Source organism: Haemaphysalis longicornis, unplaced genomic scaffold (genome assembly GCF_048455015.1).
Source record: "Haemaphysalis longicornis isolate Haplotype H1 unplaced genomic scaffold, Haemaphysalis longicornis Haplotype H1 scaffold_1, whole genome shotgun sequence".
Taxonomy (NCBI): Eukaryota; Metazoa; Arthropoda; class Arachnida; order Ixodida; family Ixodidae; genus Haemaphysalis; species Haemaphysalis longicornis.
In genome coordinates this window covers 324903923-324926901 of record NW_027526203.1, presented here as the reverse complement: position 1 = coordinate 324926901, position 22979 = coordinate 324903923, and the positions used below count along the sequence as shown (strand labels likewise).

The following is a 22979-nucleotide window of genomic DNA, read 5'->3' as shown; positions in this document are numbered from 1 at the left end:
GGGCAACCCACAAGTCATACTTGGAAAACACCCTCGAAAGGGCTTTGCTGATGACGGAGATGTAAGGGATTGCCGCCCAGGAGTGGACCGTTTGGCTCGGTGCAGTATATAATCAAGTTTTAAAGAAAATGCTTAATACTTGCAAAATATTAATCCTATCATGAATATCTACCAAGCTGTCTCACTCCAAGGTCTTCTAAATGACCATTTTTGCCTACATTAGACTGCTTCATCCCTGATTTCCACAAAGCTAACTTTTCTGCTGCAGGAGCAACTGTTGTATGGAGTAAAAACCTTCCAGTGCAATAAAACCATAGAATTGTAACACCTGTTGGCACAAGTACAAAATATTCTGTGTTTTATTTGACCAAAATATTAGTACTTTACAACATGAAATTTCCTTCTGTCCTAACTGTGGCACTGAGAAAGCTAAAATTACATCTGAGGTATAGTTGCACTATCTGGTCCTTACAGAACACAAATACATAGAAAGTAAGGCCGTATGGCCATATTTAGTGCATAGCGATCCAAAACATTTGTCCAGAATGATGAGACAAAACACATCCCATATAAAACTTGTGCTGCATAGACAAAAGCTGATTGCATATTTGCCAAAGGACACTGTAAAAAAATTGTGTGTAGGTTGAAATGTAATCAAAACAGCTGAGACCAGGGTCTCCAAAATGAAACTTAAGTTACTATACCATCATCGAAATACTAAAAAATTTTTACGTGCACTGCTACACTGGTTTGTGACATAGACCAAGGCTCAGGATGTTAAGTTGACAAATTTACCTACCCGCAATACGACAATATACGCATGCATGAACCTAAGGTAGGTAGGTCGTCGTGATTTCATCACGGTGGTCGTTCTGTGCATTGTCTACCAGGCAGCAACTCGAAATATTTAAATCACTGTACTGGGTGTAACTAGAAGCACTGCAGCACTTTGTTGTTCGTCTTTATTGTGGCACTGATAACAAAAATAACAGGAACCAAAATCAGTCGCAACAGCTGAAAATACAAGTGAATTGTGAATTTCTGACACTGCAATTGAATCCAGCAACCACCCGCCGCGGTGGCTCAGTGGCTAAGGTATTGCGCTGCTGAGCACAAGGTCGCGGGTTCGATTCCCGGCCGCGGCGGCCGCTTTTCTGATGGAGGCGAAAAGCAAAAACGCCCGTGTGTACGAGATTTCGGCGCACGATAAAGATCCCCAGGTGGTCAAAATTAATCCGGAGCCCTCCACTACGGCACGCCTCATCGCCTGCGTTGCGTCGGCGCGTTAAACCCCACAATCAATCAATCAAATCCAGCAACCACCATTAATGCAAACAATTGCCAAAGCTTAGAAGCAGCAACATGTGCGATTGAGTCCCAATTGAATGCATTGTAAGTCTGCCACCTAGTGTGGTAATGAAGCGAGAAAAATAATAATAAAAAAAAATCTTAGTTAACACCTTGAATGCACACAACAATTGTATACAAAACACTCATCTGTCTAGCTTATCACAGGCACAAGTTGGATAGACGACATGGTTAAAAACAGCTCCCCTGATTAGCTTAGTGCAAAAGAAATTGGAACGTTTTTGTATTTTCCCATGCTAGGCAGCAACTTCTGGCACCTTATGAAGAGCCTGATCTTGGAGTCAACAAAAGCACAACAATCGCATCGTGAGCTGAAATGTCTCGCTGCTTACAAACCTTCTCTGCCAATGTCCAGATACATTTTTGTGAATTTTATTCCTTCGTGTTGAATGCCAGGTTACAGAAAAGTGCACACTGATTGATGCCTAGCACCCCTGATTATGCATGGAAAGTTCCAATTTAGAGCCTAGCAAGATGGCCTTAGGCCTTTTTTATTTCGTCGATGTACTTTTCCACTTGCTTTTCCAGGAAAGTCAGTGGGCCAGGACTGTTAAGGACAACCTTGTGGAATGCTTGGACATCAAATTTGGGGCCTGGAAGAACCATTAAAACCAAACATGCATTCACGGCCTAGAATATGAAACAGCCAAGCCTCTTCGCACACAAACTGTTGAAGTCAGTACAACATGCACAGGTTATCAAGGATGCATCATAGATTACCCAAAAGGTAGAATACTTGCTGCTGCTAAACAAAGGGGCTTGTGAACTTTTGGAAATACATAGGTGCCAAATCAAACCAGGCCATATAATAGACTACCTTCTTAAACAAAATGGTATGATAATTACACCTGTTTTTAGTTTGAGAACGAATGTCATGTCAGAGTTAAACCTTTGATGCCCATGTCAACTGACAACAAAACTAAAACTTTTGTATAAAAGTGGCCTACCCAGGACATGGATCACAGTATTGCCATCTGTGGACACAATTGTGAATCTCAGCATAAATGGAAACATTTGACGTGTACCCAAAAACCTGAGCATGTAGTGCAACGTGGCACACGCCGGTTTGTCTTGGAGATGAGGCAATTCCAAAACTTGAGTTTACTTATTATTGATAGGGCTAGAGAGCACAGAAGATGCATGCATTTTAGATACTAGTATTTACAAGTCGAGTATTATAATATATTTGTACCAAGTGGCCTATAAATCATGTATTTTAGTACCTGTATCAAGTATGCTACTTTTATAGTACATTGTACCTTAACATACCTAACACTTGGACCGAACTTGCCAATTATCTCCCTGTGGCATTCTTTTTTTTTAAATTTATTTTCTCGAGTGGAAATCATGGGCTCACATTAAAGTCTGACTGACTTGTTTGTTTAGACCAGTGGATGCACCCTTTGATTCAGTTCAAAGCAGCGATTTGAGATTCTCACAGGGAAATACTCGGCAGATAAAAAAAATTACTACGCCTTGCATCTGTCCACACATCGTGTAGATTGCCATTCTGGCCACAAAATGTTGAAAACATTTTACTGGGTCAGTGGTTAAAGAGTCTAAGGGCCCGCGGTGTTTTATTTCAGCCTTGGCTCGCGAAAATCACAGGCCCAATTATAATGAGCTCAGATACAGCAAATCATGCCAACAGTCCCTTTCATATGCTGTATCGGGTCTCAGCTATCACTGCGCTTTTCATGCCAATGCAGCAGGGCCACCTTGTTGCCTGAGAAATGACACGTGCAAAATCGCAACCAAACCACTTCTTGTGGCAGTGCATACCTGAAAGTGCATGGTCTATGTGCGGTTTATTTTGAGAAGATTAGCCTTTTACAACTAACTCAACTCAATTCTGCCCCTAAAAAACATTTTTACTACCTGAAAAATGCATCAAAAATATTAAAAAGCTTTCAAATCTCGCACTACATGACTTCAACACTGACGTAATAGGGGGAATACCAAAAACAGGGTTATCAGTGTGTTAACCACACGTTAGTGTTCCAAGTGGCATGATCAAATGGGACTAGAGGCATCATTTGTTTTTTTCTTTGTTTTGACATTGATTGTTCGATGTTTGCTTTAAAAGAGTACTGACATGAAATTTTCGTGTTGATTTTTTTTCCCCCGCTGCTATGGGTGCCTACCAGCCCACTAATCAATCATAGAATGGCACATTACACGGTAGATAGCAGCATAAATACTTATTTACAGCCCCGTTTATTTGTGTCAGTTTCGGTTTCGACTAAACGAACACCGAGGCGGTCGCCATTACAGGAGGGCGCGCGTGACATCACCGTTTTCGTCACTCCACTGCCGGTGTGGACGTGCTCGCACTCTCTCGTGTGCCCAAACCAGCCGTGGTCTCAGACACTGTCTCCACGCGCTGGGCATGACGTGTACTATCGGCGTCAAATGAAACGCGAACATGAAAATATGAACCTGAACACAAAAATAGCGCGATTTATTTCCATGCAAGCCAAAATGATGCGTGGCTTAGTTACAAAAACAAAGTTGGGAAAAGTGGATTTCCAAACATACCAATAGCAAGCCACTATATGAACTCTACAAACAGTATTTTTCAATTTTGCACGTTCTGGTTTATATTTTCGTGTTCGCGTTTCATTTGACGCTGATAGTACACACGGCGGAACAACGCACGCCATCCGCAGCCAGTGCGTCGGCCACGTCACGAGAGCCCTCACGTCAGCAGTTTGGGGACAGGAGGAGTAGATGGCGTCATGCTGATGCCGAATGAGAAAGGGTATCCGTTCTGAGCTTTCACGTGAGCGCAAAGATAAAATTGGATTTAAGATATGTTACACCGAACAGTTACTGTTGAAACTTCCTGGGAGTTTCCTGGGAAACCTCCATATACAAAGGAAGCCTTTTACGTAGTTATCCCAGCTTTGAAATTTTGTGTCAGTACTCCTTTAACGTTGGCCTCACTGTTATAAGGACAAAGCATTCCTTTGAACAAACCAAACTTGTATTTGGCTTCATGGCCCCTTTAATGTAGTCTGCTTGTAAACAACCCCGTGTATAGCAAATTGACACCATCACAAAACACTATTTGGTGTTTCCTGCACACAAAGGTACAGCAGACACTAATCTTTGATCCAGTAATGCTTTCAGCACTGAAGCAGTGGCAACAGCGTTACAACAGCTGGGATTTTTCTTGGGTCACTTTGTGGAGTTCAAAACATAAATCCTCATATAAAGAAAAAACTGGCCTAGCCTGCAAACTTTTAAAAATAAAACAAACATCTGCTCGACAAGCACACACAAAAAAGTAAGCCTTCGGCCATTCTTCGTAACCATCCAGGTAATCGCATGATGGGCCGCATCATAGAGTTACACAATTGAGGAATAGAACACCGAATCCTTGTTTGCTGTGTTGCGCTCAGTGGACACAACTCAATCAACAGGGTGAGATTCCATACCATCGAAACACCAGCACTGTGAAAACTTCCTTAGACAGTTTGTAAAAACAGGATGAAAAACAACTTAACCCAGACACAGGGCCTTTACACTGCTCCAGTACTATGTGCCTCCTGCGCTCATTTCAAAGCATTTTTGTAATGGCTACAGATATACTCACCCAGTGCGTCTTCCATCTTCTTGCGTAGCTCCTTGATCTTCAGCTCACCAACCTTGTAAGCACAGGCCTGAGGAAAGCAATACCCAGTAATTACACATTGCTGTTGTTATAAAAGAAAAATCCCCGATTATAAAGTTTCAACCACGAGCTAATGTTTTGAGCACTAAATTTAAGTACAAATAGACGCTTTCTTAGTAAGTACAAATGGTTTGAATGCTCGCATTCATTCAAGCTTGTGTCATGAGGGAAAAATGTAACTGCCGTGAAATTGCCAATTCTGCATTCTCCACCCCAGAGGACTACTACTTCACCCCCTCTAACCATACTAACAACCATGGAGTTAAGATAGCTAGGGGTGCAGACTCTGGCAAACAAAAATTTTGTGACTTCCAATGGTGTCCCCCTGCAGCTCAGCGCACCCAGCTTTGCCTTCACTCTCTTCCTCACCTGCAAACCCTCTCGTCATTGTGCCTGCATACACGTCTCTCCTCATGTTCGCTCTTCCCTGCTACTTGCTTCCTGTTGCCATGCCGTCTGTATTAGAAGATGCCCACTCTGTATGCTATCCTGAGACGTGTGGCTCACGTCATCGTGCAGCGCTGACACATATGTGATTTTCGCTATTTCCCTGTCTGGGCATGTGCTCACTGCAAACATCAACAAAGCCGGCTGAGAATATAAACATAACATAACCCTGTCGATCTAGGGTGCAAATGTACAAAGTTGATTTATGATGGGAGGAACAAATAATGAGCAAGTGTGATTACACACAAGACATGTCATATGTGCATTGGATTAAAGTGGCAGCATGTGTGCCCAGTTAAATCAGAAAGCAGAGAAGTCGTCCTTCTTACTTCCTCACCTCTTATTCTTGGTTTGGCCATATGGCTGTTCAGCATACAAACAATATTAACAAGGTCACCTGCAGTCCCTGCCTACATGCCACAATGACGCCCGCCGGGCTCCCCATTTTAAGTGACACTAGACATTATTGGCGTGCCCTCTGGGAATGAACTTTGAAATGTGCTGTCAGCATGATTGGGTAATGCACCAATCTGCACCAATCTCAAACACCACTTTCCTCTTACTGTATGACCAGGCGTTCACCTGTTTTGGTGCACTCATGTAACCTTGTTAACTGCAGTTAGCGCCACACAAACTGACATGCTCCCAGAACTAGAACGCTAGCACTAGTGGTCGCAGATGGCAAAATGAATGGGACCACCTGGCCATGCAGTGCAAGGAAAACTGTGCACTAGTACCCACATCGTGTGGGTTATACTGGGTATTAATGTCCACATGCAGTACCATTTACACTCCGCTCTGTAAGTGGGGGTCTTACACGGAACAGCTTCGAAGGCCGAGTCGGCACTCCTATCTACGTAATCCTACAGCGTGCCAACCATTCTTCACACCTGCTTCTCTGCGTTAAGCACAATACTTATTAACACCAAGATTTTGTGGTGCTAGAGTGTGGTACTAGACAACACCCCAAAGGAACTGATCAACCTAAGCATTTCAGGAAAAAAAAAAAAAAAAAAAAAAACAGTTCACTGTTGTACTTTTCAGCAAAAATGTGGCAGTAACCATGGTGTCTTTCTGCACACCACAAATGCTGAAGAGAAGCGAAGGGGAAATGGGGGGTTCTTATAGGTAGAGGCCTGCTTTAAGAGAATGTGTCGCAATTAGCAATGAAGTGACTCTGGAGTGAGGGCACAAGAGTGAGGGCACTGGAAGCAATGGCAAAGTCAAGCACCATGAGGTCATCAACAGTATCGGACTGCTGCAGGCCACCACCAAGGTGACAAGGGAGCTGTTGTCATAGTTAGCACAAAAGGGCTGTTTATTACTACAGTAATCTCTCGTTATAACGAAATCGCTTTAGTCGAAATATCGCTTTATTCGAAATTTCTTGTGGTCCCCACCCAAACGCATGCATTTTAGGCCGCATTACTTAGGCCGCATGAAGAGCTTGACCCGCTAGAGCGAAATGGCGAGCGGCGGCGACCCAGCAGCGACTGAGGCTGTCAACATGGCGAGTCAACGGAAGCTAGTGTTTCCTTGGAGATTTTCTTGAGTCGGTCATGCTGGATTCGCTTCATCCGACTTTAGAGAAGCAGCCCATGTGCGTGGTAGGGTCATGCTGGATTCGCTTCATCCGACTTTAGAGAAGCAGCCCATGTGCGTAGTAGGGTCACTGAATTTTGTTCCCACACATTCGTCAATGGCGTTGACGCGGCGGTGCGTGAACACCGGTACTCGAACCGTAGAATTAGCAGTGTTGTCGACAACGAGGCACCGAAAAAATTCTTGTTTTGCAAATGTCATGGCTGCACACTTCGGAAAAAAATTGCCCAGTGATCAAGCAAAGCCCGCAGTGCAAAACCGGTCAATTTTCATGATTGCACTGTGTACACACAATCAGCGGATAATCGTTTTTTGATCTCAACAAACACAACCTCAAACTCGAGCCACGGCATTTCCGGCGCTTTCCAGCGCGAAACTCTCGTAGCGTTGTGTGGCACCTGCACCACCCCTATAAAGTGGTCACCGACTTCCCCTCCCCTTTCACTCTCCAGTCTGCGAGGCATTCAGGACGAGAGTCACTGCTCTCGCTCGCCTTCATGTCGCCGCCTTGCTGCCAGTTTCGACGTCGCTGCTCCTGCTAAGCTCCTCCAGCCTAAGTTCAATGCCTTTTTTGCAACTGAATGAAGTTTTGCCTCATTGAATACATTGTGTTTTGATTCCTCACACTTGCGGCACAGTTAAAGCTCAACTGTTTTAGTTTTTCTCGTGCCATCGCTTATATAGAAGTACCGCTTATAACGAATTTTTTCGCCGTTCAGCTGACTTGGTTATAACGAGGGGTTACTGTATATCAGAGTGGTCCCCAAATTGCGACTTTCAATTAATTGTAGCTAATTTGCATTGCAAGACTCAGTAGAGTTACTTTTACACTAGGAGAGATAAAAAAAAAAAAAAAAACACAACTTTTAACAGAAAGTATACATTGCAACCCTTTTTCTTTTGGCGACCATTTGGTCAAACCAGAGCTACTGGGGAAGTGGAGGTGTCGTATCAGGTGTTTCACAACTGTGATTTTTCAATTCTCTATGGAAATGCAATGGATCTAACCCAGCACAGTTATAGAGTTGTCTCAGCAAACAAATGTGGCACAATTTGTTTAACGACACAGCACTCAGACATGAGCCACAGCCATTGGTCGGGACGATACTCCTCCCATTGAAGCCTGTATATATCAAAGTGGTTGGTAAGCGAATGAGGAACCCAACCATTTGACCAACTCCACTGTGAGCCAACTACTCAAAGGAAACCGGTACGTCCAATACCTCAAGCACAGAAATATGGCTAATTTGTTTTATGACAAGTGTATTGGAACAAAAGTTACAGCCCTTCATATGTCTTTACTTCTTCATTTCTGCTGGCAATGCACAATGGCAGCCCACTAATTTTAATAGTCAAAACTCGATCTAACAAAACTGATCTTACGAATTTCCCAATCGAACGAACAAATTCGGATTCTCCCGCAGGTGCCTATACGGCTCAATGCTTTTATGAAGTCGAACTACCGTATTTATTCGAATATAAGGCGAGGTTTTTTTTTGAAAACCGCGGCCTCAAAGTCTGCCCCCGCCTTATATTCGAGGGCGGGCTCCGAGATCAGCAACATCGCGTCGCGGGAAGTCATAAAAAGTAAAAAACAGCCAGCAAAAATCCAGTATGTTTCAATCCACAAGCCGAGTTCAAAACCGCAGCCATATTTCTTTCTCTATGCCGCAGCCAGTTTTCCACGTGCGCTTCGCCGCTTGCATGTGCTTGTCTTTTGTGTTCTCTCGCTGGTGTGCGCTTGTGTTCCCTCGCTTGTATTCCCTCTACAACGAATGGATGGCCTCTGACAAAACGGCCTTGACACCGTCGGGCCGTTTGAAGCGTGCATCTCCGTCGGTAGTGGCTCGCTGGATAGCCGATGCTTGGGCAGCTATACCCGACTCTATGATGGCAGCTTCTTTGACGAAGTGCTGCATTTCCGACTCGCTGGACGGCACTGACGACAGCGAAGTTTGGGAGTGCACCAGTGACAAGGACAGCAGTGATGCTTCAGATGATGACAGCTCGTGGTTATGTGGTATCGCGGCTGAATTTCGCAAACTTCAAAGGTAGGAATTTGAATAAAGTTTCTGGCGGGATCTCTCGCCTTATATTAGTGTGCAAGCTTTTTTTCCTTTTCTTCGGTCCTTCAACTCCCCCCTCGCCTTATAATCGTGACCGCCTTATATTCAATCAAATACGGTAACTATTGATTCAGAGACATTCCCGATTTAATGAAGAAATAGGCATATCAAAAAGGAGCAATTTTGAATGAGTTTTGCCAGAATGCCCTGCAGATTATTGCACCACGGCAGGAAAAAAAAAAGAGTTACATCTAGCTCTGTTTTTACGGAACTCTACGAGATAAACTCCGCAGTCCCATGGCCCTTGTCCACGGCATCCCGGCCAGCACGCTTTACACAATCTTGAATCGAAAGGATGCCATCATCCATGCCACTTCGTCTTGAATTGTGTCGAAGAAAAAAAGAACCTGAAGCCCACCTTGCACAGCTGCAGGAGGCCCTGCTAACGCAGTTCAAGGATATGAGAGCCAAGAACGTTCCGCTAAGCAGGAAAGAGTAGAAAAAAAAAAAAAGGCGCTGTTTCACGAGCCTTCTGGGGTGCGACGACTTCAGAAGCAGCCCCGGCTGGCTTATTATTTTCACCACAGAATTTTAGCGCATTGTTTAATTATCGGCAGGTGAGCGCTGTGGCCGCCGCAATTACAATGTCATCATGGCTGCTGGGATGCGCCTCCCTTTAGACATCAAATTTATGGAATCAACTGCTTGTAATGCCACAGTCCCGATTTTACGAAGTTCCCGATTTAACGAAGTAATTCACAGTTCCTGGCGACTTCATTAGATCGGGTTTTAACTGTACTGCAATTGCTAATTATTTACAGTAATGAATAAGATGTGTGAGTCAGCGCACCAACTACTAGCGACACCTGTCGGCTACGTCAGAAGCCAGCACCAAGCCGAGGAGAGCTGAGCGAGTGTGCAACGCGCGGCCGGCACTGGTAGTTTTGGATGCTCCTTGAGGCGCCTTGCCTTGCTTACAAAGTTAGTTGTATGCATTGAGTGCCTTCGTTACGTCTTGGGCTCCCGCGTCGGCCCTCACAACTGGCCCCGAACCGTGCCTGGAACATCGCCCCGTGAAGGTTCACTGCCCAGTGCTCCCTCCCTGTGCAGTTTCCCTCCAAAGATGCTCCCTCCAAAGATGCAGCCTCTCACCCGCTTCGCCCGAGCCATTTCGTGCCTCGCCCTTTGTTTTGCCGACTGTCGTGTTGACGCCTGCCCGCCAATGAAGTAACCTGCCCGCAGTGCCCAAACCGTTCGCCCTACTCGCCTTCTCGTCTCGTAACCCATTTGCTGCTTTGTTGACCGCCATGCCGCTCGTGAATTGGAACGAGGCTACGCCAGAGAACCTCGCAGACTTTACAGCCGATTATCTCCGTGAAGAGTTGGCTCGCCGAAATCTGGAAACTACCGGGTTGAAGGAAGAAGTAATTAACCACCTTATCGCTGACATCGCGCAAAACCGCTCAGCCACGCCCACTCCCCCAGACTCCGCGGCGTACCCCCAGCTCCCTGACACTGAGTTGCTGACGACTGCTGACGGGTTTACTTCAGCAGCTCCTTCAGGTGTCGCAATGCGCTGCAGCCCCAGTTCAAGTCGCTACTCTTCCAGACCTGTCCGCATCGCTTCCTACTTGCAGTGGGGACAGCAGCATTTCAGAGTCCCACTGGATTAAGAGTTGGAGCGAACTTAAAACCTTGCTTCGTGGCAGCCTTCAACACTACTCGCCGTCGCCCTGGGCAAACTTCGTGGAGCAGCTGCTGATTGGAAAGCCGTCATTGGCTGTCAATGCCCGACGTGGGAAACATTCAGGCAAGTATTCCTAGATCAATTCAGCGCCAAGCAAACCTTGCTACAGAGGCAACAAGCAGTTACTTGTCATGTGCAAGCGCACATAGAGAACCTTGTCAACTACTCTCTGGCAAAGTTTAAGCTCATTTCTGGATGCCCGGTCACTCTCTCGGACACTCAGCGCATAGAGCACGCCCTTCAGGGCATCGCCGACTCGAACCTGGCCACTACTATGGCAGCGCAACGCCCAGCGACCGTTGCAGCATATATGGACATCGTAACTAAGCTGGATCAAACATCGAGTCATTTGGCCCTCCGACTCCCACGCCCAGGGTATTCAAACAGCACACCACCATTGCCAAGCCTACAGTTGCCTCCCCGCAACATAGAGTACATGAATCCTCAGGCTGTGTCAGACAGAACCAGCTGGCCACAGCGCATTTCAGCCCTGCTACCAGACCAACAAGACGTTCGATACCGCACCATCTCCACTAAACATGGTGCTCCTGTCTACCGTCCTGGACAGAACTTGGCCGAAGCTGTGTGCTTCCAGTGCCGTCAAAAAGGACATCTCGCATCCAAGTGTCCACCTAGAGCTACCGCTCCAACGTCTACAACACATTCTTCCCCAGCTCTCCACAGCACCCCTTCCGAAACCCTCGATGGAACACTGGTCCAGTGTGCTCTTGTTAACACAATTGCTGGGATTGGTCAAGTGGATGCATTTCCCGGCAGTGGATCGAAAGTGACGCTTGTTTCCCGTCGCTTGGTCAGCTCTTTGCCCCTCCTGCCTTGGACTAGACCTCCACTAGTCGTCGTCGGTGGGGCAACAATAGCTCCAGCTGGCGCCGTATGTTTTGAAGGTTTCTGTTGGACTTGTCACCGCTTTGGTTCAAGCAGCCACCCTCGATAATAATGCTGTGCCACTTATATTGGGTGAAGACTGGTTTTCTGCAACCCATGCGCAATTGTTTCAGCCACCCAAGTCAACTGAAATTCGCCATACACCCACAGGAATGAGTGTTCTGTGCCATGAGCGACTGTTGCCCAGGATGTCGAACGCTGTTATGATCCAGGGGCCCTCTTTCAATCACCATATGCCTGGACATCACAGATCAGCAGGCCTCCAGCGTTTGCCACTCCCAGGACCAGAAGAGCAGCCGTGGTTACCACTATCTTGCCAAGATAATGTTCCAAACACCTACAGCCCCTCTCCGGAATGCAAGCAAGCTGCTTCTCCAATAGTTGAGCAGAAACGCAGCCAGTCCAAAAGCAAGTTGAGCAAAAGTCGCAGCAGCAACAGCACAAGTGGCAGTTCCCGCAAGCCCTTGTCCTCATCGAGCAGTAAAGCGCACAAGAGCAGTTCAAGAAACAAGGAGCGGCACAAAGATCCACTCCAGAAGAAAAACAAGTCATGTGACGCCAAACCTTCATCTGCAGGAGATGTTGAGCACAATGCAGAGCACAAGCCACCCGAACTAAAGCAGTTGGAAGCCAAAATTACAGAGCCAAAATTGTCTGAGGCCAAAAGTTCATCGTCAGAAACTGATTCAAGGCGAGCAGACAAGTCATCGCAGAAGCACCGAGACAAGTCGAAGGACAAAAGCTACAAAAAGCGTTCCTCCAAGCGTTCCTCTCGTGCAAAAAGAAGCAGCATTGAAAGTCTCTTCGCTTCCACCACCAGCGCACGCAGAACCCGCCTCCGCAAAGCCTTCAACGAGCAGCTCCGTGCTACGTCGTCCACCATCGTCGCCGCCTCCCCCTTCCAACAAACCGCGAAAGCAGAAGTTGGAACGGAAGAAAAAGGAGTCTGCCAAATTGCATCAGCCCAAGAATTCGCCCAAAAAGCCCCGGTGTCGACAAAGCAGAAGCCACCACCAGAACCCTCGGAACGGAAGTTACGGCCATAGCCTCTCGAGTGGAAGCTGCCAGCAGAGCCCCTGGTGCGGAAGCTGCCCGAACCCCCAAGCGCATTCCCTCTAGCAGTGAAGGCAGCAAGCAGTGCCTCTTTCTGAGACAAAAGGGACCTGGTCCAACAAAGACACAGTCAGTGCTGGGCACCAACGACACTAACCTACAACAGTTCGTTCCCATTTGCTCACATTTGTTTGGCCCTACTTGTTTTCATGTTCTCACACTTGTTTTCCGAGTTTTCTAGCCAACTAACACTTAACGATCAAACAGCAAAGCCCCGCGCTTAAACTTGTTGTTACTGACATTTCAAAAAGCTGCCACCATTTAAAAGGTAATAAAAAGAGACCTAGCTAAGACATGATTCACGTGAATGTTAACAGCCTATGGCAAAATTCATGGCTCCTGACTAGTGCACAATGACACCCCAAAAACTGGCACACTCATTCTTAATGTGTGCAAAGCAGTGGTGTGCAAAGCCACAGAATGAGGCACAGATTTCTGCTAGACTTGCCTGTCCAGGCCAAGTGATGTAGCGGTCAATCTCACTCTCCACTTCACTCTTGCTAGAGGAAGTGTGCTCCAGTAGATACTGCACCGCTTTCTCTCGGCTCCACCTGAAGGTTGCAAAAGTATGTAAGCATAAACAAACTGTACCAGGTAAGTGTGAATGGCAGCAAATGACATTATACAAAGCTTTTTGTGCTTTCTGAGTGGGGATTGAAAATTTCGTTGCAGGGAGACTTCATAACGCATCTCAAACATGGGCAGCGAACCCCATGAAGGTAAACACCAATATCTGCTCAGCATATTCACAGTTCAGCTCAGTTCACCAAAATATATTGCTTATCTGTCCCAAATGATGACTGCAGACAAATAAGAAATAGCACAACAGTACAAGGAGGGTACATGAATGAAAAGAACCTTTTACTTGTTACCACAGCTAATTTTAGTGCCACCTACTAAACAGCAACTTCACTGCTGTCTTACACTGATATAACTTTTTTTTTCTGGGAAAAACAGCCTTTTATCAGCAAGTTTGTTGCACCTCACAGGTTCAGTTTCAGAGTTTTCATGAAAATCTGTGTAAACTGCGTAAAATGTAAATGAAATGTATGTAAATGAAAGCCAAAGTTGGAAGAAATCTTGTCTGGTCGGGTAAGAGGTTCATAGTAAAAAACTTGTGATCACCGACCCAAGGTTTATTAAAAGGCAAGAAAAATGTTTCAGCTCCCACACAGAAGCCTTGTTCACTCAGCGAATAAGCCCAAAGCATGAAGGTTATAAGTACGCCGAAGTAATTGTCCCAGGCATCTTGCATAGGTTGACGGGAGATTGCCTGCATTGTGGTTGATTGTTTTTGCGGTCGTTTTAATAGTGAGGGACTCAAGATATCGGCGTGACAGCCATTTCTTTTCCCTAGTGATAACTGATGCATCTTCTCAGTCTATTTCATGTATCATGGCTTCCACGTGTTCCGCAAGCACGTTCAAAGCTATCTTCTTGTTTCTGAAGTTGTTATTGTGCTCGCACAATCATCTTTCAAAGTTGCCGCTCTCACCAACGTAGCAACAATCGCAGTCGGCGCAGGGAATTATGTACACTATCCCAGCGAACTTTCCTTTGTTGATCCTGTCTTTGACAGCCACCAGCACTGGTGCCTCAACTTGCGCGCAAAAACGTGAGCGACGTGCACATCGCAAGAGCGCAGAACCCGTGCCAAAGATCCGCTCACACCTGGGCACATACAAGATGGCGGCTTGGGCTTGGCAAGGAGGACCAACAAGTTCTGAAGGGCGTGACGACCATCGTAGAACAGAATCTACAAGTGCTTGGGGTAGTCGCAATCGCAGAGTTCTTGGCGCACTTAGGGTAGATCAGCAGCCCCATCTTGTAGCTGTGAGCAGAAATGGCTGTCCCGACGATATCTTGAGTCCCTGATTATTCAAACAACTGCAAAAACCCTCAACCACAATGCAAGCAATCTCTCGCCAACGTATGGAAAATGTCTGGGGCGATTACTTCGGTGCTATTAAAAGCTTCGTGCACCAGGCTTATTCGCAGAGTGAACAAGGCTTCAGACGAAAGCCAAAACATCTTTATAGCCTTTTAATAAACCTTTGGTCAGTCAGTGACCACAAGTTTTTTAACTATGCAATGCACGTGTCAACATCGTACAGCCCAACAGCTGTATGCTACGTTGTGGCTTCCCCTGGTGAAATCAACACAGGCGGGAGCAACTGAAACGCAGGTAAGGAATACTGACCCAAGTGCGTGCATGCCAGTGTCGACGACAAGACGACAGGCCCGAAGCATTTCTTGGGAGAGGTGTCCAAACCTTGTAAAGAGGGAGCAAGAAGCAACTGTAGCTACACAAAAGTAACCTGGGAGGTGTAAGCAATTAAACACCACTCACTTGTCATAGAGGGTCTTGTAGACACCCAGCTCGTAGCCAAGGTACTCACTGTACAAGCCCCAGCCCTGCAGGACACAAACTTGCCCATTACTTTTGCCTAACAATTGCACATTTGCACCTCTACTCTGCTCACAGAGCAAGAACAAGACAGGAGGGGAAATGTCACTTCCTAGGACGGCCAAAGATAACGTCACAAGCACTTGGCCAAGGTACAGCTAGCAGCACCTGTCGCAGAAACTGCGTGGACAACGCGATCAGCATTTCACTGTGCAGCCTGGAATAAATTATGGCCAGTATCATTTCGTCCTTTAGATGTCGCTACCCTCTCCTTCGCCATCACAGCTACGAAGCTGTGAGGTGATGTGCTCGTTTTGACGATCATGGTGACGCAAGCGCGGGAACATGACCATGAAGAGATTGCCCTCATCCAGCTTTGCTAATAAAGAAGAAGTAGCAATCCACACGAACGGATGACGTGGGCCAATGAGGGACGGCCACAACCGAAGAGCTGGGGAGGCCATGCTGGAATGGGAAAGAACGCCGGGAGGAGTGGATGGAGCAGGTTGGAGGAGCGCGACGTCCAGGTTGAAGACTCTAAGCTTGTCAGGTTTTGGGGCCCCGCAATGCCACACCTCGCATCGTCACCGGCACCCACGACGCACTGCGGACAGCACCTCGTCACCCTGAACAATTGGCGGGGACTTTTCTGTGTATTTTCTTTAGGTTTAATATGTTTTAGGGTTATGTATGTGTCGGTTAACTTTGAGTCGTAATAACTTGACGTGTGTGTGTTGGCTTAAGAATATATGTTTTTGTGCCGTTGCCAAGCGCCCTCGTCTAATTACTGGCACTGTGGCAGGTCCCAGTCGCCACAGAATCCCTTAAAAGAACCTGCGAGGGAGTTTCCCCTCACCACAGAAGCTTTGTAGTCCGCGTTGGTTTTCATTGCGATGTCATCTTGTCGCTCGCCTGCGCCCACTGCAGTGGGCCGTTTAACCTCCTATACGCATTCTTGCTTTGTGACTCTGCTCCACCATTTGAAGAGGAAAGCAAACTGACACAACCTAAATATGGTAAAATCTCCTCAGTGACTAGGTATCGTGTGAAGCATAAAATTTTAACAATCCCTTTCCAAAAGAATTTCTCCAATGCAAATAATGTTGAGGGAGTTATCACTTGTCTTTCCTTCTCTTCCGCACCCTTCGTAATGCTGCGGAAGGCACCGGCAAACTTAGTGTGCAGATGCACAGCATGCACATGTGCATGGCGTGTGCATCAGCCAAGATTTCACACAAGTTTGGTGGCAACATTTGTGGTGTGCAGTGCACAACGTAATTCTTCTCCCGGAAATACTGTGCATGGGGGACTGCTCCTGGCACTGCAAGTCCCGGCAACTTCAACAATACGATAACAAAAATTAATACACATGCTGTATTGAGCACCTTGGCTGAATTTTGGTGATAATGTGCTTCGTTCCAGTGCTGCCCAACACGGCTATACTAATCGATGCATCAATTAGCATAGCGAATGCTTCAATTTTCTGAAATCCATTGCGGGCAAGTGGACGGACAACGAAAACAGGCAGCTGCTAGCAGCAGGTGTTCTTGTGGATCTGTTTGTGCAATTCAGTTCTTTTTGCACTCACAGAGAAGCACAACTAGAAAGTGGTGGAAAGTTCACTACACCAAATTCTTCAGAGCACACACTGCTCGGTGAGATATTTAGAGGTACAGAGCTGCTATCTGCAAAGGAGCACTGGATCTCAGCAGCCTTCACAAATCCTTACCACAAGGTAAGCACATACGTTGTGGAAAGGCCTGCAATAAGGCACAGTCATGGACAAATGAAATGCAAACACACATAAAAACGAACCAAAACAGGAAAAATTGAAAAATGCTGTTCGTGGACGTTTAATAAAGGCGTGCTATTGGTATATTCGGAAAGCCACATTTCCAACTTTGTGACTGTAATTAAAGGAGCCATGAAGAGAAAACACAAGTTTGGTTCATTCAAAAGATTGTCTCGTTAGAATCATACTGACACCACTTTTAACGTAAACTTCGCTCAAATAAGCTACATACCGTAAAAACCCGCGTATAATACGAGGTTTTTTCCAAATTTTACTATGTAAAATTTTCGCCTCGTATTATATGTGGATTCCAAAGTTTTCAGCAGAAAATTTGCACTTTTGAATTCGGTTTCAGCGGAGGATGGGCCATCTTGTGGCTGCGTTAGCTGGCTGCTGCTTCTCGCAGCCGGCGCCATTTTGATTGTTTTGACTACGCGAAGGATCGGCACGTTCACCGCAAGTCTGTCACGACGTCGGGTGCACGAAGGCAGTATTCAGCGGCAATTAAAAGAAAAGTTATGTTATGTGCCGAGACCATCAGGAATTGCGCCGCAGGACGGCAGTTCGGCGTCACCAAATGCAGCATTCGCGGGTGGAGAAAGCAACTGGTGCTTGACTGGATAAAAGCCTGTGTGGGGTCGGCGGCCTGGAGCACTGTTGGGGGTTCCCGTCAGTGCTCGTGTTGAACGCCTTTCGCTGCCACCTGGCCGATTCCGTGAGGAAGTTGTTGCGCGAACCCCGCATCGAACTCATTGTCATTGCAGGAGGAATGATATCCCAGCTGCAACCGCTACACGTTTGCATCAACAAACCTTTCAAAGAGTGCATCAGGTCCTGCTACCAAGAGTGGATGAGGTCAGGAGACCCTTAAGTGACAGCTACCGGATGGCTGACGCGGGCTTCTCCAGCGGTGCTTTGTGGCTGGATCGCGGATGCGTGGGCCAGCATCCCAGAGGAGCTCGTCAGTCGCTATTTTAAAAATGCAGCATCTCGAACGCCCGTGATGGCACTGAGGACCACTTTCTGTGGGAAGACATTTCCAACAAGGCGACTTCAGGAGACAGCGGCAGCGAACCTGACGATGACTGAACAGACGTCGGGAGGCAATGCCAGCGAAAACTGACAATGACTCAAGGGTAACTGCAGTGCAAATAAATATTTTCTGTGCTCTTTACCTCGTATTATATGCGGATAAAAACTTTTTTCTGATTTTGCTGTCCCCAAATTACACCTCGTATTATACGCGGGTCCGTATTATACGCGGGTTTTTACGGTAATTAGGAAAAACGGGAACGGTCATGCGACCCACCAGCTCATTTCCCGCAACAGAACCTATGTCGTCACATGAGCTAAGCTCTGCGATTGGCGGAGGCTGGCAGACGCAGACGCAAATTAAGTAGAACTTACAAACTAGACGAACGAGCGATTTGCGCTTAAATTTAGGGCACATTCTTTACAAAGCAATAAGAATGATGGGACAAACAGTGGAAGTTATGAAAGCACATGTAAACATAGAAGTACTGATGCGTTCTGCTGTTCGTACTGCGCACAGCATGCTTGTTTAGCTGCACAGCACTACGGGGCTTGGGGTTGTCTCAGACGACACTGGCCGATTGACGCAAGCAACGGTGTTTTACGTGACCCCATTTGTAGAGCGAGCACTGTTTCAGGGAACGAATATTTTCTCCCAGAACAAAAACAAGCCAGGTTTAAATGCGGGCAAAAACAAACCAAACGCTTGCCACGGTATGGTGGCGCCATCTAGGTTACGGAACGTAAAGAAACGCGGGAACAAACCAACACCGCTGTACAGGGTGGAGACAACTTTTGAACGGTCCCGTGCCGCCGCAATTGGGCCAACGGGCTCAACGCGTTATTCTTTTCGTTTCCCACGAGACCTAGCAACGCGAAACAGACAATATGATTCAAACTTCTTCAGTAAACCGCGTTGCGGCGATAATTTTAGCGCGGTTTTGACACAATGACTTGCTTCGGCGGCGAGCGAGCAACCGAAAATGGCGGCGCCAGCGTATACGTGTCTCTACCCTGTACGGCGGATGCGTGAATGAAGGTACTCTAGGCTGCAGAGCGGTCGGTTCCAGTGATGTCACTTGGGACCACGAAAACGCACGATTGAGCGGGAAAATCAAAATTTTAACCTAAATTGTTTAATTTCTCAGTGAATAAAGCACCGTTTGTATCCGGACAAGCGCTGGGGGCACTATAAAACACGAAATCTTTCGAATAAAACCAACTTGCATTTTCTCTTCATGGCTCCTTTAAGCCACGCCTCAATTTGACTTCCATGGAAAGAAATCGCGCTATATGTGTCTTCTGGTTCCCATTTTCGTGTTCGCATTTCATTTGTACCTTCAAAAAGACAAACTGAAACAAACACAACGGTGCCCAAGCACGCTGCAGGTTTCACTAATGAAAATGCCAGTGTTGACAGAGAGCAGACAATGCATGAATGACGCCTGGCATTACCAGGTGTGCGCTGAAAAAGCTGACCAATAATAGGGATCTCTGCCTCATCACAAGGATTCAAAACCAGCGCAAGCAAAAGGCGGCAAATTTTGCAGCATAAATGTGAGCGTTCTGCTATTTAGAAAAAATGATACCTACTATTTCATTCAGATGTGCTTGGACACGTAATCTCTCGACTGTGCAGGTTTACTGACCATGTTCAAAATGTTTTTGAGGACCTCTTCAACATGTCACTGATACTAAATTACACTAAATATCTACTTTGTGTGAGTTTCCTGACAACAAGTTCAACAGTCGGACACTCAAAACTGAGGCATAGTCAAAGCTGGCTTTAGTTGTGCTAAATGGTGTGCGGATCCTGCCGCCCACCGCCATTACACTCTTGCTCGGTTTGTACTGTGGTACGGCTTTTCCCCCTCTCTTGCCTCGAAGCCAGCTCGCCCCTGCGCCACTGCGTTAGGCCAAGCCAAAGCTTCCTAATTCCTGATGAGGTGAAGGTGCCAGCTGCCGTTGCGTGATAAAACACTGTCAGCTCGATGGCCGCTCTGCCCTGGTTCGTGGTTAACCTCATCTCATCGGCCTATTTGAACAGCGCCCGAACTCCCTCTTGCCAGGACGCAGGGCGCGTGCCCTGTGCAAGTGACTGTTCGGAGAGACGCTCAACAGAATGCCAAAGGTATGCGACACTTTCTCTACCATCCGTCTGCAATTCTGTTGCGCCGCGAAAGCCCACCAGCCCTTCCAGCTGCCGGCCCATGCCTTAGGTTGCTCCTATTGTCCCTCCGCTTACATATAGTAAGGCCGTACCCCACACTTGACAATCATGACCGGTGGTACGCGCCTGTGAGCAAACAGACACGCCTGTGAGTAAACAGACTGCGTCTCTCTGTTGCTGTTGCGTGCCAATCTAACCAGTGCAGCGATGCGTGCGCACAACGGTGCGCCGGGCCCCGGATTCTACCCTGACCAAAGAGCCCACTGGTACTGTTGATTGATTGATTGATTGTAGGGTTTAACGCGCCGATGCAACGCAGGCGATGAGGCGCGCCGTAGTGGAGGGCTCCGGATTAATTTTGACCACCTGGGGATCTTTATCGTGCGCCGAAATCTCGTACACACGGGCGTTTTTGCTTTTCGCCTCCATCAGAAAAGCGGCCGCCGTGGCCGGGAATCGAACCCGCCACTGGTACTGTGCGGCGACAATGTGCACACTTGCGTGTGGCGCCTTATCACCCCTTTCACCTAAAGGAAAGTAAGTACATGCAAACCATGTAACTGGGACGTTGGTGTAAAATAAACGTCTTCCCTCCGCACCCTGGGCATATTCCTTTGTCGCCCCCTATTCCATCTGCCCAATAGAGGCAGTGTTGAGTTGGCGTGACGGCGTTTCAGTCTTGCGAGTTTGCTCAACTAGCTCGAACCCACAGTGGTGCCTCGCGGTGTGTGCCTGCTATGCTTTGTAATACATCCGTTATGCAAACTGTGAGGTACAGACCACAATGGTCAACAGAAAGCAGCGGGCACTGTCCCTTTAAAATTCCAATGAAGAATTATCATTAAATTGCTATTGTCAATATGGCAGGTCCTTGCATTTGTAGTGGCGGTAGTGGCAATAGCGGCGACTAAAGGGTTAGCAAAGTACAGTAATCCCTTGTTAACTCAAACTCGAATATCTCGAAATATTAAGTTGAAACATTTTCTCGCCGTGCATTTACGACCCATAGGCGCCATGTATTTTCCCCCTTTATCTCGAAACGTTTTTTTGAAGGACCACAGATATATCGAAATCTTAACACAAGGCGAAGTCCGCTATAAGCAGCTGATGATGTCTCCGTTTGAACGCTTAGCTCTCACTACATGCCAAACGCGGTCGTGAACGGCAAATTTACGTGGCCCTGTACAAGGCTGATGTTCCATTTAACAGAATGCTGTCTGTCCACAGCCTACACCGTTGAGATAGCTTTATACAACGCCGCTGATGATGCGGACTACGAGGAGCCTCCCGAAGCACATGTAACAGTAGAAACAAGAAACATGCTTTGCCCGTTTCAAAACAATATAGAATGCAGGGGTGGTGACCCACAATTGGTGCGATGCATTCAGCAGATCGAGAACCCTCTTAGGGGACCACATTCCAACGCCAAACAGGCGAGCATCACGTAGTTCCTTCTTCCGCAATAATAAAAATATATCCTGCGAATTGTTTTGACTTAAGAAAGTTCCCCTACGTAGTGGAGCTCTTGCTAACAGCCCTAGCTATTATCCGAGAAACTTGGCCCCAAATTTTCGACATTGCGCTTAACTTGAAACTTCGCTTATCTTGAAATTTCGACCAGATTTTACTACTTCCAGTCAACGAGTGATTACTGTAATTTTGTTTGTTTAAAACTATACTGTTAGAGAACAAGTGGGACCAAATAATCATTTAAGATTAAATTTCTTGGCGCATGTCCCCTCCGATACCCTAGAGTTTCGATTGATTGGGATGAAAGTGCGGAACCAGAACCCAGCTGCAGCTAGATCTTTTTGCACCCTGGAGGAAACAAAAACTTAAAACATCTCGAAACACGCAAAATGGCCCAATTAAGTGCACTGCTACTCAAGAAATATTTGGAGAGGGCTGGGAATGAGAAGAAATTTTTTAGTCAGCGACAATGTGGCCAAAGAGTGGGAAAAGCTAACTCCAGAGCTCGTGCAGCACCGGCTTTTCATGATAAAAAAAAAATTGTGACATAAAGCCATTTCAACTATTTAGTACTTGATTTTGCCTTTGCCATTTCCTCTCCTAACTTGATTTTATATTCGGTTTAAAGGGACACTGAAGTGAATTTGTCAAGCTCCCGTTTTTGCTTGCACTGTGTAGACTGGCTCAAATTAGCACACTTTTCATCGTTTATCCGGTTGAGAAATCGGTACAGTTGAACCCCTTCATAAGAGACACGTACCGGGGAGCAGTTTCTGTCTCTTATACGAGATGTCTCTTATAAGCAGGGAACCATGTTTTCACTTACTAATCAGACCCTAGTTCAATGTGGGCACCGTATGACTAAAATAAGCTCAAAAGAACGCAACAGCATGTTGGAAAAGGTTCATTCTAATTTATGTTTGGCCCCCAGAATTTATGAAACAGTTCTGAATCTTTGTTTGCTTCATGACTGTACTTACACTGTTTTTTACAACTGATTCTACAAGCTTTCTCTTCTTTCACTGTTTGTGGAAGATGAATCGTAGATGTTGAGTTCACAAGCCTGATGAATAGCCAGGGCACAGAGCTTCTTCCGCTGTGTGCTCAGGCTATTCATTACGCTTGCAGGACTCAACATCTGCGATGCTTCTTGATTGGGAGCTACGCGAGTGGGACAGCCCGC

The 22979-nt window shown here is 46.6% G+C and overlaps 1 protein-coding gene across 10 annotated transcripts in view; it reads right to left on the bottom strand.

Annotated features, from left to right (window-relative positions):
* Window positions 1–331: 331 nt before the first annotated feature.
* The window catches only part of LOC144151690 (uncharacterized), a 69663-nt gene continuing 47015 nt past the window's right edge, over window positions 332–22979 (bottom strand). For all 10 annotated transcript variants that reach the window (XM_077682870.1, XM_077682831.1, XM_077682823.1 and 7 more), the window contains 5 exons: window positions 15276–15340; window positions 15126–15197; window positions 13374–13476; window positions 4967–5033; window positions 332–1961 (listed from right to left, as the gene is read on the bottom strand). In XM_077682870.1, the coding sequence (XP_077538996.1) occupies window positions 1849–1961; window positions 4967–5033; window positions 13374–13476; window positions 15126–15197; window positions 15276–15340 (420 nt within the window). In that variant the 3' untranslated portion in view covers window positions 332–1848. The remainder of the gene's footprint in view (window positions 1962–4966; window positions 5034–13373; window positions 13477–15125; window positions 15198–15275; window positions 15341–22979) is intronic.